General features: G+C 41.1%; 1 protein-coding gene across 1 annotated transcript in view; it reads right to left on the bottom strand.

The window, feature by feature from the left end:
- Positions 1-15554, bottom strand: part of CHM (CHM Rab escort protein) — a 70589-nt gene that overhangs the window by 43867 nt on the left and 11168 nt on the right. Inside the window, exons 3-6 of the mRNA XM_083722267.1 lie at positions 9854-9926; positions 9113-9237; positions 5012-5414; positions 944-1060 (exon numbers count right to left, since the gene is read on the bottom strand). Coding sequence (XP_083578393.1) covers positions 944-1060; positions 5012-5414; positions 9113-9237; positions 9854-9926 — 718 coding nt within the window. The remainder of the gene's footprint in view (positions 1-943; positions 1061-5011; positions 5415-9112; positions 9238-9853; positions 9927-15554) is intronic.

Genomic DNA, 15554 nt, shown 5'->3' on the forward strand with positions numbered 1-15554 from the left:
AGCTCTAGCACCTCCTTCCCAACTGAATGCAAATAATGAATTTGGAAAACTGCACTATTTGGAAATCTGTTGCTAATATCAGATTTATTATATCAACAGTCAACTGGTGAGAATGGGAGATTTGGAGCACCAATCAAATTAATTCTCTTTTTCCAATTCCTTAACATACTCCCAAACCTTAGGTACATGTGCTCCCTCCTCTAGCCTTCTCCACTCCCGTTCCCTTCCCAACTCCTTTTGCTGGGCAAACCATTATTATCTGAATTGGTAAACTTTTAGTTTGCACTTGCCCTCCAAACCAGAACTACAAGGCCATTTAAATCCATAGCTTCCAACTATTGAATGTACAAGGGGAAGAGAGAGGGTAGAGGGGAAACAGTGTGTGTGAGCTTGAAACTTTGATCCCAGGCCTGCATCAGCAGTTGGTATCACTAGGAATGTGCCAAAGCCCATGCTTCTACTGAGGGCACACTGCCAACCCCAGGTGTCTCCTGGCTCCACTTCTCTCTCTCTTCCTTACTTACTGCCACTGGGTATGCAAGCAGTGATAAGAGAGGAGGAATGTGGATACAGAATGGACCTTCACTTGACTTGTACACTTCCTCTGGGAAGTTGTGAAGATTGGGACCAGAGGGAGAAGGCAAGTGAGTGGGTAGCAGTGACAGTGGTGAGGAGTAGATGGGCCCATTTAGAAAGGGGGTCCCAATGACAGCATCTTACTCAAGGCACTTCAAAACATGCAGCTGTTCCTGCTTAGATGAGCCAGATCAGGGTCTGGTCATTAAATCCAAACCAGTCCAAGAATGAAAGAACGTACAGTATAGCAGAGAAAGTGGTAGAGTGAAAGGAATTATACCTACATAAAAACTTATGTTAGTCAAATTTGCACTTTCAAATGAATTGCAAGCTCAGCTTTTGCAGTTAGGTCCATTTCAGTACCTACCTGTTCCACTCTGCCTTCTCGAAATGCAAGAATCCGGGTGACATTTTTGAACTCAGCATAGCGACTAACATTTGACTTAATTAGGAGGTCAATCAACAATCCTCGGGAGTACAGTAACTGCATAAAAGAAAACATATATATATATTTGAAGACAATCTTAATTTTAAATTATCTTCTTTCTAGCATTGCTGAGGAGGAACACACTGTCAAGGCTCCACTTTTTTGCAAATCAAACGTGTCATTTATTTGATAACAGTTGGAGTACTACTTCTGTATCTTAAGCCTTTGAATAACAGTAGTAAATGCTGCCAGAGCTAAAGCCAAAGTGGGACAAGTGAAAAACAAGAGGTAAATGCCAGCATGCTTGGGGGAGCCTTGAGATTTCCCTTTATTCTTGAAAAAGTAGAAGGAGCAAACCGCTACTACCCTGTAAAAACAAAATAAAACCGGCCAGTGAGAATGAAACAACCACCTAATGCAGCTGTAAAAGTAAAAGAGGACAAGGAGGAGAAGATGAAACGCTTTGCTTTAAGAGAATGGTTGGCTGGAACAGCAGCATCGCTTTCAGGATGGAGGATACACAACAACATTTTGTTGCAGTTGGAATTTGTCTATATACTACAAAAGTTCCAGCTTCAGTGTGGGTGTGAAGCTATTAGCAGGGTCATTCCTACTTGGTTCAGGACTTAAATTAAAAGGCACATACTCTTCCAGATTTGATGGAGGGGAATAAGGATGCTCCCCTACAATCCATAACTCTATGGGCAATAACTGCTGCATATTTGACTTTACCTTACTGAAAAGTTCACTCCTATGTTCACTTGAAGCAAAACCAGAGGCTTCAAGGTGAAGAAAAGATGGAGAATAAAGGTAAAATGCAAAGAGTTGAGATTTGGAAGGGCTGCTTCCGATTTTTCTACAGTGCCCGAGTAAGTGGGAGAATCATGCTTTTCAAATTTCCAGGTCGTACCTGAATAGGGAGGGGAGAATCTACTACAGACTAAATCCAGGAGGAGGAGACACATAATTCACACATTCTCTCACACATAGTTTCTGGCTGCTTTGACTGTTGTCCAGAAGCAGAGAGAGAGAGAGAGAGAGAGAGAGATGAAGGATAGGTTCTTGCTGAAATAGTCAAGAGAAAAACCTTGGGGAAGTCAGAGAAGAGGCACAAATCCTTTCATGAAATTTTGGCAGAAGTCATCTACATCAGGGATAGTCATCATGAATTCTCATCATCCTTGATCCCCGGGCATGCTGGCTAGGAATGATGCAAATTGTGATCTAACGGGTGGAGGGTACCACGGTGGCTATACTTGCTTTATATAGTGAGTTACTGGGTATCCAGATCTGCAACACACGAACTAGGGTCCGGATGGTTTACTCCCACCAATATGTGAGCTTCAAGCACTTTCAGGAGTGCAGTATTTACTTTGGGCTGCCTCATGAGGCACTGTTTCAAAAGGCCACCTTAATCTGCAGAGGAAGGACAGTTTTGCAGTGAGCTAAAGAGCCTCTGAGCATGAACAAAACCGAAAATGCAGAGAATGTGATCCCAGCCAAGGAACTGAAAAGAGCAGAAGAAAGGATGCAGTCAGGCTGCAAGCCACCTGGTAATCAGAAATAAAGGGAGGCTGCAACCAATGCCAGTTTGGTCTACCTGGAGGTGAGGACAATGGAAGAGGAAGAGCACTCGAGACCCAATATCCTTTCAAAAGAAGTGACATATTTATTGTTAAGTTCCCTGAAGTCAGAACCAAAGAGAATACAATATGCTTCTGAATACAAGTTACTAGAATTGCCAGAATGGAGAGTACCCATAGGCATTTGGTTGGCCTCAGCAAGAACAAGATGTTGAACTAGACGGGAATTTGGCCTGATCCACCAGGGCTTTTCCTATACAGTATTCTTATCCTTAGGAACTAAACTTCCTGGAACACAGGGTGCTTCCAACCAATCTGTTTATAGAGGATTCATCCTGATTTATTTGCAAGGAGATCAGATGACATTGGCTATTTAATGAGCATTCATTTCAAATTATTTGCATGGAGGTTAGGTGGAGCTGCATTAAAGCAAGTGTAATCCCAGGGCATTTTCTTTTCACTTTCCTTAAAGCATAAAATCTGATTATTTGGGGAAGTAGGTTTGTTGCCCAAGAGTGTGAAATCAACTGAACAATCTGAATTTTGCCACGGTGCAACTGAATCCCATCCCAAAATACTGAAAGTCAGGGAGTGCCCTAGGTTTGATAAATAAAAATAGAGAATATTATGGGAGCTATCCATGCCATCAAGAAATAGCTGGAGATCTTCTTTCCATTTCTACTGCATAACATACTTGCCAGTTTTTGGAGGTTTCAAACTTGTACATTCTGGTTGCATTTCAACAATGCATTAGCTTTTATCGATCTGTACAAAACCTCTTTGGCTCCTCCCTTTGTGCAAGCAGGGAAAACAAACTAAGAGGTTGCAATGTGTCCTGTTATGTGTCAGTTGGTAACTATGGTTAATGGCTTCCAAACCAGCCAGGTTTTTAAAGCCAACTTCCTTACACTTATCCATTTGCGGGTGATGGGAAGCTCTAGTAAATGGTGGCTTCCTGGTTTGTTCCCCTGGTTGTGCTAAGTGGGTGGGTGGGTTGGCAAGTAAAGTGATTCCATGCAGGTTCATGAAGCTCATGCCATTATTTCCATGCATTCTTTATACATTTGCTCGCCCTCAATTTTCGTCTTTTTTGAGGCTTAAACTACTGTCCTCATTTCCTCAATATCCCAGCAAGCAGTTTGCTCACAACGGTTACAAGTTAAAACCATAAAACTTAATCTTCTAATACCTTTGCTCACTTTATATAAGCTAAAAATTTATTACACATTCTGGGAAGGACATGAATGTAAAAAACCACAGCGCAAGATGGATGACTTAACTTTTAAAAAAAGAAGAATCAATGCTCCACTGAAGAAAGTTACTTATGCAATGCCATCACTCTCAAAGTCTCGAGGAGAGAACTTTGTAAGGCCTGGCAAGAGATGGGGGAGGCTGGTTGCCTGATTAGAACTAAATCTAAAGGAAGCTCACAGGGGCACGATAGGGCAAAACAGGCCAGAGTTGCAGAATCTGGGAGAGCTCTGACTGAGTGACTTAATTTGCCAGCAAACCCCCACAGTTACAACAGGTGGAATGTGGGGGACCTAGGAAGCTGCCTTACACCAACTCAGACCATTGGTACATCTAACTCAGTATTGTCTGGAATGGGCAGCAGTGGTTCTCCAGAGTTTTAAGCAGAGGGCTTTTCCAGCCCTACCTGGCGATGCTGAGGAATGAACTTTGGACTTTCTCCTACCATGCAAAGCAGATGCTCTACTATTGAGCTATAGGGGCTGTGTGGGGATTGTTTGGGAAACTCAAATCCAATGTCATCTGGAAGCCACAGACCTAGTTTTGGGACTCTTTGGAACCTGTCTCTGTTTAGCACTGCCACAAGTACCATGTCTGCAACTTCACGTGACTTCATAAGGCAAAAGTAATGACTATCATTAAGCATGTTTACCAAATCATAACATTTTTTTCTCCCCAATGGTTCATCCTGCAATAATATTTCTCGCAGCAAGGTAGAAGAGAGTTAGAATAGTACGACAGCACAGTAGAAGTTGTTTTTTGTTTTCTGGAATTACAGTTTCTTAAAAAGCACATAGCTTTCAGAGAACATGTAGTACAGTTCTCCCGACAAAAACTCAAATCCCTGATCAGCAAACCAACATTCTGAAAGGAAAAGGTGCAAGAAGTGTCTTGTTTTGAGACCCAATACGGTTGTTCTATCCCCAAAGCAAAGCGTGCTTTTAGCAGATACTTTAGCTTTGGTTCATTTTTTTTTTAGAGAACATGTGTGTCTATTTAAAACCCCCACAAAACGCTCTTTTATAGTGACCTATGTTCTTTAGAGCAGAATACTAGGTCACAGTATCATCATAATTATCTTGCATTGCCTGTGAAGTTTCCAAAGGAATATTTTCAATGAAGCAAACATAAGGTGCAGGGTTAATAAAGAAAACATAGGCAATGAGTTTCCTACCTTAGAAATTAAATCAATATTAAATCGTCTCCCTTCTTTAACAATTTGGGAATAAGTAATTTTCCTTGGTTCAGCTGCAGCTTCCACTATTGATGCAGCTTCATTATTTTCCACTTCCTGTACTGATTGACCGGGCGTTACATTGTCATAGGGTTTCTCCCCCAGAGAGGTCACTTCAACAGCTTCGCGGTCAGCTGTACATTCTGGTTCATTTCCTGCAGCACTGTCAGGGAATGTTTCTTCACCTTTGGTCCCCGATGGCCGATCCTCCAAAGGAAAGCACTTTTCCTCAGCCTCTGGGGTGCCAGAGACTTCCTCTATAACCTCACTAGAAGCAGAAGCAACAGAGGCAGGGGCCTTCGGAAGTGCACCAGCTTCTTCCACATCTTCAGCTAGATCCTGACTGATTTTTCAAGGGGAGGGAGAGGGAGAAGGGGAGAACAGATGAAAATCAGTCCCCAAACCTATCTTGCAACTTTCTGGGTACAACAGCTATTTCGACCAACTGATCGAAACATTATAAGAACCATGTCTCCTTTGCCTAGTCAACACAGATACACAAGACAAGACATACCATCTCCTCTATTTCTAACATTCAGAGTGTGTGTCATTGCTTACGTTACCAAAACAGCACAACCGATTAAGATAGTGGTAACAAGCAGTTTGGAGAAAGTCTCCAGCAGTATGAAAAATAGCCCCACTAGGATAAAGCATGCTTATTGGCTAAAGGATACTGACTGCTGTTGGGCAGAAGGGACAGAAGATGATAGTGATGGTGTAATGGAGCAAAGCGGCTGGAATTCTGAATAGCAGCATTCCACAATGCAATATTTTGTTACAAGTCCCAAGTAACAGCGGGAACAGGGTGCATGTGCACAGGTCTCACCCCCAGCCACTGATTGGCTGAACTGCTGTGATGTAACAGAATGTTCACAAAGTGCTCAGTGGGGAGGTGCCAGCAACAAAATGCTAAGAAATACAATACAGCTTTGTTGAGGGAAGTGAATGACCAGCTTGGATGGAAGAATATCACACCACAGGGACTATGGATAGAAGGAGCTGTGCATCATGGATTGTGCTCAAAGCCATAATTAAAAGTGGCTTATGTGTACATGCACGCACACGCATATATGGAAACAAAATCCTCATCTTTATTACCGATCCACCCATGGCCTTTAATGAAACATAATGAAGGCATGCTTTAAATCTTACTGCTGTGACCATTAATCTAGTGGCTGCCTATCATGATAAAGGTAAGGAGGTCAAAAGAGCAAGGTCAGCAGATGTAACAAGTCTTTGGCATCCTCCTTTCTTCCTTAATGGCAAAATCCTTAACATTCTCCTTCTAAGGCCACACTGCACATTTCAAGCTCATTTTCCTTTTTAATCTTCAACTTCAATGGAGTCTACCTCAGCAACTAGCACTTTTGAACTTGGGATTTCAGTTTAGGCTACCAGCAGAGATGAATCAAATCAGTGTCATTATTAGTGGGGGGGCGGGAGAGGAAGAGTTCACCAACCATTTTGCATTATCTTTTTATCTCAACCACTTAGCCATTAATCCTCCAAGTAAATGTTTTAAGCCTAGCCGTCAACAAATGAACTGCAATCTGAAAGGTGATCTGAAATGATACAGCAGTAAAACTTCAGTACTTATCAATAAAAGGCAGAGTTTCCCCAGTTGCCAGAGGTAAAATCTATTTAATTTTTTAGGTCTTCTTATGTCTATCTCTGATCTAATTAGCAGCCACACTAGGTTTTTTTGCAAGAGAAGCCCCCGAGTGAGCTGGGCCAAAATAAAACCCATCACATCCCTCGGCCCAGGTCAGCTTTATAGGCATCACCTAAATGTATTATTTCAGAAATATTGTTGCTAGTAACAATTCATTTTCAACTCAGGGCTGAGGGGTTAGGCTACAAGCGACAGGCAGGGTTTTTGTCATATATATTTTTAACACAGCTGCAGGGATAAGGGTGGGCTGCAAACTGAATTTGGAAAACAATACTAGGTGAGAAATATTTTGATCCTCTCTACATTTTCCACGATTAAAATCATTCCTCCCCTGAAAGCTGCTATTGGCCCTAAGAGGGGAGGGGCAAGGGGAGGAAAAGGAAGAGACAGAGGCTGTTCTCAGAACGCCTCCCTGGCTTCTTTGGAGTTTATCCTCAAAACTCACAGTTTCCAGGAAGCCTATGGAACAACCTCCTACTCCCAACTACAGATATGGGAGTTTGGTTCTCATTTTAATGCAAACTGACCAAATTCTCATTTTCTAAAACAATATGTGAACACAGCTACATTCAGAAGTACATTAGCTGCAGCTTTTAAACCTGCTGACAGTGTGACTATTCAAGGATTCCCGGCAACCTTATAACACAACCCAAATATTTTTGTATAAAACTTAATTCTTCAACAGAACTGTGGCTATAAAAACCGGGCTTGGGGGGGGGGGGGGGAGAGACACCCAAGTTTAAATCTTATGTGCAGATGGAGGTTTGTTTGTTTGTTTGTTTAAACCTGTAATACTAATTCACAAGGATACATGTGCAGCACAAATTGTGGTGTAAATTCTGAACATTATCTAGCGTCATTCATTAATTAATGGTACTAACAAAAGAATCTCTCAAAGCCAACGTGTCTTATTAATGCCTCGTAACAGCCACCCCTTCCGATAGGTCAAAAGAAAAATTGCCAACCAGCTGGTTAATTTATGCAGCACAGGTGTTCACTATTTATTTTTCAACCATTTGCCTTTTTTTCAATACCGCTTGTTGCGGAGATGGTTTTCTTCCACTTTGATGGATGCACTTTGTTCTGTGGCCATTCATTTCGGCTTTGTGCACTATATTACCACTGCAACCCAGCTGTTTTTATTCTTTCAAAATAAATGTTTAATGGCAACTTCATAGGAGTTCAGGGAAATTAAGCAACAATAGCAAAAACTAACCGAAGCATGTAAACCGTCAGAACTGCTGTGATCAGCTCTCTCTCTCGAACATTAAGTTATTAAAAGGAAGAGGTTTTTTATTTCCAATTTTAATTTTTTAGATACATAACATAAAATCAAATAACACTTATTCAAGACAAAGAGCCTATTCTGATGTAACAGGCAAACTGTCTTCAGTGCTGGTCTGCATGCATTGGATATGGTTTGCTTAAACCAGGAAGTGAGTGAATTGGTTCACATGTAACACTAAGCCAAACCATTGTTTAGCATGGATGCACAAGGGTTCCCACAGAGGAACTGTGCTCTTCCTCTGGCCTTCTTGCAGGTGTGCTGCCATGAGCTATGCTACAGTTTGGTTAAGGACATTGTCCAAACTCAATGTATGCCTCCAGGAGAAACCCACAAACTATAAACCCAAGAATATACCTTGGTTCTATCTTGTGGTTTACCAGAAGCAAGACACTCTGTCAGCCAAATTCTGGACACAATACGAAGCCAAACAACGAGTCTAAAGAATTTACATGAGTTCACTATTCACTTCTGAGTCCAGTTCAAGGTGTTTCAGATCCAAATACCTGAAGGATTTCCTCTCCCTATCAAAGCCTGCCTGTACTTTGAGATCTTCTGGGGAGGCTGTTTTCCACACTCCACTACTGAAGGAATCTTGTCAAGCAGTGGAATGAGACAGCCTTATCTATAGTGGTGCTCCATTTACAGAATGCCCTACACTCACAAACATGCCAGACACAGAAATTGCCTTCATTCTGACACCAGGTTAAAGCTTCTTTGTTTGCCCAGGAATTGTAAGCTGATGTTGTTTAGCCTGCAATTACATTTTTAGCTGTTTCTTTTTAACGGTGTGTTTTATTGTTGGACATTTTATGATTTTATTTATGTTCTGCAACCCACTTTGGTATCTGTATAGATGAAGGATATGCTACAACTATTCTAAATAAATAAATAAAACTGCTTGTGGCATCTCTGAAGCCAGCTGTGGCCACAGCAGTGAGCCCCAAACCTTCCTTTATCGGGTCTAAGTTGGGGGAGCAGGTTTCACCATGGAGGAGCAAGCTCACACAGCTGGCCCATTGGCTTCCCTGTTCAAAATGTGCCTCCACATACACCATTTATGGGCAGGACAGGAAGCACTCACCTGGCATAGCAGAAATCTTCAACATGCTGAATGGTTTGGTCTGCCTTGTTCAGAGGAATACCTTCTTCATTTTCAAGGATCAGTTCTTCCCAGCGGGTGTTTCCCTCACAGGGGTCAGCCGTTTTCTTTAAAAAATATGCAAAAAGGAACAGAAGTGTTTCATTAAACTTTTTTTAAAAATGAGCAAATGATGTTTGGGCTTTATTTAAATATTAAGAAGTTGGAGAAATAAATATTTAATTCACTTTCTTTAGCTGTGTGAGGAGCAGGGGTTATACTAGACCCCTTCCATAGACTGAATTTTTCCAGTCTATGTATCCTGCAGATGTGTGTGTGTGTGTGTGTGTGTGTGTGGTTATGAAATGAGAGGTCAAAGTAAACAGATCTGGAAGGTTCCTATGTTCATACTGTAGTTTAAAAAAGAAGTTGCAGGGGACTGTAAATGAGATTCTGGGCAGCAATAGAATCTTAACACCAAAATGTTTATTGAAATATCTGAAAGGCACAATAAACAAGGAAAACTTGGAAGTTGCAACAGCAATGATTACTGCAGCTAGACTAGTCACAGCAAGAAATTGGAAATCAGATATAGCAGGTGACATTTTGCAAGGATATAAAAACATATGGGATATAGCATGGTTGATAAAACCTACATATTCTAAAATATTGAATGATTTTTTTTCTGAAGTTTTTAACCAAAAGGCTGAATATTTAGCACGATACAAAATCACTACTGCTTACCTGGTTCTCTTTTATCCAAGATAATAATCCAGAGAAACTAAAACTTGCCCAGTTTCCTCCATAGTATTGTCTTCTATTGTGGAGATGGGGGAGGGGGAGAGAAAAGAAAAAAAGAATAGCTAATGGAGTAAGCTTTCATTTTTGCAAAGATTCTATTGCAATTATTTAAACATAATTTACAAACTACTTAGTATTTTTTAAAAAACCTCTTTGCAGTGAACAACAGAAAAAAATGAATATCATTAAAGCAAATATACAATGCAGAGTCAGTAAAAGTAGTAGTATAAAAGCACATAAAAACAGGAAATAAACACAGGGTCTGATCTTATGGTTCACAGGCAAAATGAAGTGAGTAAGTTCGGCTACCGAAAAGGCTTCCATGTGTATACAGGAACAGAAGAGGTTAAAAGAAAAGCAAAAACACACCATAGCAATCCCAAACAAGCAAAGTTTACAGTTTCTACTTAATATACATGTAACATTGGTAGAATTTTGGGCTGGATGCTTTTTGAGTGTGGGGGTGACTTTTTGTTTCTGCTTTTAATAAAACCCATACACTCTGAAAATACATTTGCATTTTTCCACCTTAAAAATGATACCCCCCAAAAAAAGAGAGTAATTGTAGAACAAAAGAATAAGATATGATATTCCTAGCACTTCTGTGCATAGCCACTGTCAAGTGCCTCTGCATCATTCAAGAACAGCAGCACCATCAAAGGCTGCTCTTTAGTTGAGAAAATAGAAGGGCCAGGTTTTCTTCCAACTCTTAATTTAGTTTCTGTCATTAGCATATACCTAATCTGCAGAAGGCTGAAAGCCCCTGGTCACCTGGAGGGAAAGGGCCACTACAGAAAAACATGGGCACTGTGGCTTCTAAATTTTCAACAGAGCCTCTTGAAGCAACTCAGACTAGGTTGGCTACAAACAGCTTTTTTGTCCCCATTTAACAATAAAAACACAGGTTGCACGAAGAAATGTTGAGTTATATGACCTGATAAAAGGATTAAGTGTGCATCAAATTAAGCCACAGAGAAGCACAAGGAGTTACAGAGGGCACTAAAGGGTTACCCCAATCAAAGCTCACAGGAAATTCCACTTAGCATATGCATGCACATATTTCAAGTACATTTAATGCACATGGCTTCCCCCCAAAATCATGGGAACTATCGTTTAAGGAAGCTGAGAACTGTGGCTCTGTGAAGGGTAAACCACAGTTCCCTGGATTATTTGGGGAGAGGATGGAAGCATGCAAGCCCAAATCTTGTGCATGCTTGCTTCTATAATGTGAACCATGGTTTAGTGTTACATCTGAAGCACGTTTCTGTCTGACAGAGACAGGAGACCTTCACAACTGTGTCGTCAAAAGAACTGTGTCACTGATGCAAATTTAACAGTAGACTTGCAAGAGGGGGCAAGAACAGTTCTTTTGTAAATATCAATTAGGAAAGTTACACCTCTCGATGCTGTAATAATCCTGGAAAAACAAATCAAAGCTGCTGATGCCTGAGAAAAAGTTGCTGTTGCTTTATGAGAGCGGCCTGCATTTGTCTCTCCCCTGTTTGATCTCTGGAGTGTGTGTGCATGTCTCCTGTCACTTTAATAAGCTGTCTCTTGTTACCGACCTGGTCAAATTGATTTTAAGGCAAGAATGTAAAAGGACTTCTGGGCCTAATCCTAAATTTCAACTAATCACTTGGCTGAAGAACTTATTAGATAGGGATATAGATAGCCTGTGGCCCTTCCGCTGTTGTTGGACTACAACTCCCATCAGTCCTGGTCATAGGCCATGCTGGCTGATGGGATTTGGAGTCCAACAAGATCTGAAGGGCAGATGATTGCCATCTCATCCCAAAATGGTATGAGGGCTAGTCAGCTTCTTTGTACACCTCATACTTTTCTTTAAACTTTTTGTATCACTGAAAATAAGAAAGAAACAATGAATTACTAACGTTTAATCATTTTCACACACCAGCAGCAGAACTGGGTCAACTTTAGTGTAAAAGCAACCTATTGGACCAGACCAAAGGTCCAACAGTCTGTGGCCACTGAGGAAAAGATCAGGTGCTTCTGGCAAGCTCACCACCAACCTCCTCAGCTTTTCCATACACACACACGAAGGAAGAGGGAATTCAAAGCCAAATGGAGGTTCCATGTAGCTGTCATAGTCAACAGATGCTGATAAATACTAGGAAGACAGATCTATCTAACCCCCTCTCCCCTTTAATGCCATCTAAGTTAATGTGGCAGTGAAGTAAGAATAAATGTGTGCCCAAAAAGCCATTTTGTGATTGCTTCTACTCAAAAAGGGCAAGATCAGAAATTTGGAACAGGATGAGTTTTTCTAGTATTTGGTCTACATGACCAACATATGGCTTTTGCCATGTAGACCAGGATGATCGTACATCAGAGCTGATTTTATGGATTGTCCCTGCCCAACAGATGAGAAAATAAAGTCTGAGCCTTCCACAAAGATAACTAGGTGGATTTGCATGGCATGGTGGCTATTCGGGTAAACACCCTCATATGTTACAACCGGTACACTACCACAACAATGAATCGAAAATAAAAATATTAAAAAGAAGGACTTTCCTTCCAAGAATGAGGGATAAATTTGGCTTGGAACTATTCTGTTTTATCTAGTATTTCACTAAGGTACCTATACTGAGGTTTTGGTAATACCCAAACTTACTTTTATGTCAAATGGTTTAACTGATTAAAAAAGCAAAGTGAGACAGCTGCCTATTCCTGCATTGCAGGGAATTTGGACTAGAAGATCCTCAGGGTCCCTTCCAACTCCAGAATTCCATGATTCTGTGAATGTAACAAGTAAGCTGACTAGAGAGCAGTGAAGGGAGGTGGAGAGGATCTATCTATCCCCACCTGCCCCCAGTTTTCAAGCTAGATTTAGCTAAGTGTATAAAGGGTTGGAGCCAAATCAATTTTTACTTTGTGGTAACAAACCTTTGTGCACTTAGCTGGGAGTAAGCTCCACTAAACAAAGCGTGCAATATTTTGCAGACTGCTATGTAAATTTCATAAATATGCCGAACAGGACAATTTTATATGCCAACTAAGGTATGAAGAAACCATTTTATGTTGTCAAAGCAGTAATAAGTTTAAGTCTGATAAGAAAGAAAGTGTTGCATATGTTTATATTTTCCCCAAAATCTCCAGCGCCCCCACAAAAAGAACTAGGAAGAAATCCCCCACCCTAAGCTTCAAATTTTCTGGAGGTTTTACATCCCTAGTTCAACAGCTTATTTCTTTGTACTGTGACAAAATGATTAGACTCATAAACCAAATTTTACTGTCAGACACGAAATAGACAACCTGAAGAAATATGCTGCCTTCCCTTTGCTTTGGTTATTCCACCAATGCATCCAGAATTTACGAACAAGAGCAAAGTCCCCTAAAACAAGAACATTTGGGGGAGGGGGAGGGGAGGAGGGAGGTCACTAGGAAGAAAGATCTTCATGCATAAACAAATCGCTTTCACAACTGCATTCAATTCTCAACTTTCACAACTTCAAATTTAAAGTCAATGCCAAGTCTCACGTTCTGAATTGCAAATTACTTTTCTAAATCACTTAGCATCTATCCTTGAAATTTCACACGTCAACAGCTCATTAATATCTACAGTAAATGTAGCTCTCTGAAAAAGAACCACATTTTTTTTTTCAAAAACATTTTATTGAGACGGATAGCTAGCACCCAGAAATAGAGCCCCCTTCAATTACAATTTGGCAGAAGCTAACTTTGGTTTTAAAACATGACTACCGGAATTTATGGCCAGGCTGCAATGGAAGTGACTATTTTGAATAAGATTAGCTGTTCTTGATGGGGGATGCTTGGACAGTGTTTATAAATCAACAGAGGTGCTACTCAGTGGTTTATAATGGTCCACTTCAGACCATCTACCATCATCACATAAGCGGTATATTATGATAAACGCAAAACAGTGGCGGGAGATTAAAAGTAATAAGATCCACCCAGGGTAATGAATCCAGGCAGCACTGGCACACAAAGTACTTCAAAAGTTTCATTTGACTCACAGTTTCTCACTGCCCCCCTCCCATTATGCTTTCTATCTAACTCCTATCAGAAAGGAGAGATTTAAAGTTTACACAGCATAGCGAGGATCAGATTTACAAGTGGGACCAATATTCCATTCCTCCTTCTTGTGTGCCATAACACCCAAGAATATTGTTTAGGATTTATGGATTTAAATTTTGAGGAGCAAACCCAAGTGGTAGTTTTCATCTTTTATTTCTCCAAATTTTAGTTTTATTTATTGATGGAGGCCTATCTTACAAACGCTCTTAGAAGCAACAGGTAGATGTCCAGCCAGTATAAATGAAAGTGGGAAATGTGTTTACACAGTTCGATCTGGAAGGACTCAAAACACAAAGCTACTGTAATGGGAGGGGGAAACATCCCATTGTAAGCTGCATTTTAATAGAAGATGAGAATTATTAGATATGTTTTACTTACTCAAAGTGTTCAGACAGTGCTTTAGACAGCTGACAATTCTTAATACATTTTTCCAGGTCCATTTCTCATTTACCGGGAGATTGGAAAACCACTTGTTCTGGATACGGTTGCACTCCCTCTGAAGGAGCAAGAGTGTAGCTTGGGGGGGGGGGTACTCCTGGATACAGCTTTGTCATTAGAGGCCCAAGTATTCTCTGTGGGTATGAGTGCATTTTACCAACTTAGCCTGGTTCACTAGCTGCTATTCCTGGACAGGGATAGCCTGATCATTGTAGTACGTGTGGTGGTAACCTCAAAGTTGGATTGCTGCAATGCACTTTACATGGGGCTGCGCTTCAGCCTGGTTTGAAAGCTCCAGCTGGAGCAGAATGTAGCATATGGATTGCTGATGGGGGCATCTGGCAAACAACATGTGACACTATTGTTAAAGCATCTGCCCTGGCTGCCCATCTACTACTCAGCCAGCTTCAAGTTCCCTGTATCAATTTACAAAGCCCTGAACAAGTTATGCCTGAATCCTTATATCCCAGCTCAATCAAAGGATACAGGTGGTGCTGTGGTCCAAACAACTGAGCCTCTTGGACTTGCTGATCAGAAGGTTGGCAGTTCGAATCCACATGATGGGGTGAGCTCTCATTGATCTGTCCCAGCTCCTGCCAACCTAGCAGTTTGAAAGCGCACCAGTGCAAGTAGATAAAAAGGTACAACTGGAGTGGGAAATGGTGTTTCCATGCACTCTGGTACTCATCACAGTCCTCCATACACCAGTAGCATTTTAGTCGTGCTGGCCACATGACCCAGAAAGCTGTCTGTGGACAAACGCCAGCTCCCTCGGCCTGAAAAGTGTGATGACCGCGGCAACCCCATAGTTGTGTTTGACTGGATTTAACCGTTATCCCAGCTCAATCACTTCAGGAGCATTGTTGGTTGTTCACTGAGTTGCTGAGGCTCGATTGACAATAATAAAATGAACCTGTAGTGCTACTAGCCCAGTACTGTGAAATATTCTTCCAACAGGGATTCAACAGGCACCTTCTGAGCCACCTTTTAAACACCTGCTGAAAACCTCTCTATTCCATCAGGCTTATGCAGGCAATTAAGCCATCATATTTCCACAATAGTTAGCCGGTTTTTGATGGTAACCTTTTATAGTGTTTTTACTGTATGGCTTTATATGTACAATTGTTGTAAACCACTCTGATATTCTTTA

This window comes from Podarcis gaigeae, assembly GCF_964106915.1.
Source record: "Podarcis gaigeae genome assembly, chromosome: Z".
In the NCBI taxonomy this organism is placed as follows: Eukaryota; Metazoa; Chordata; class Lepidosauria; order Squamata; family Lacertidae; genus Podarcis; species Podarcis gaigeae.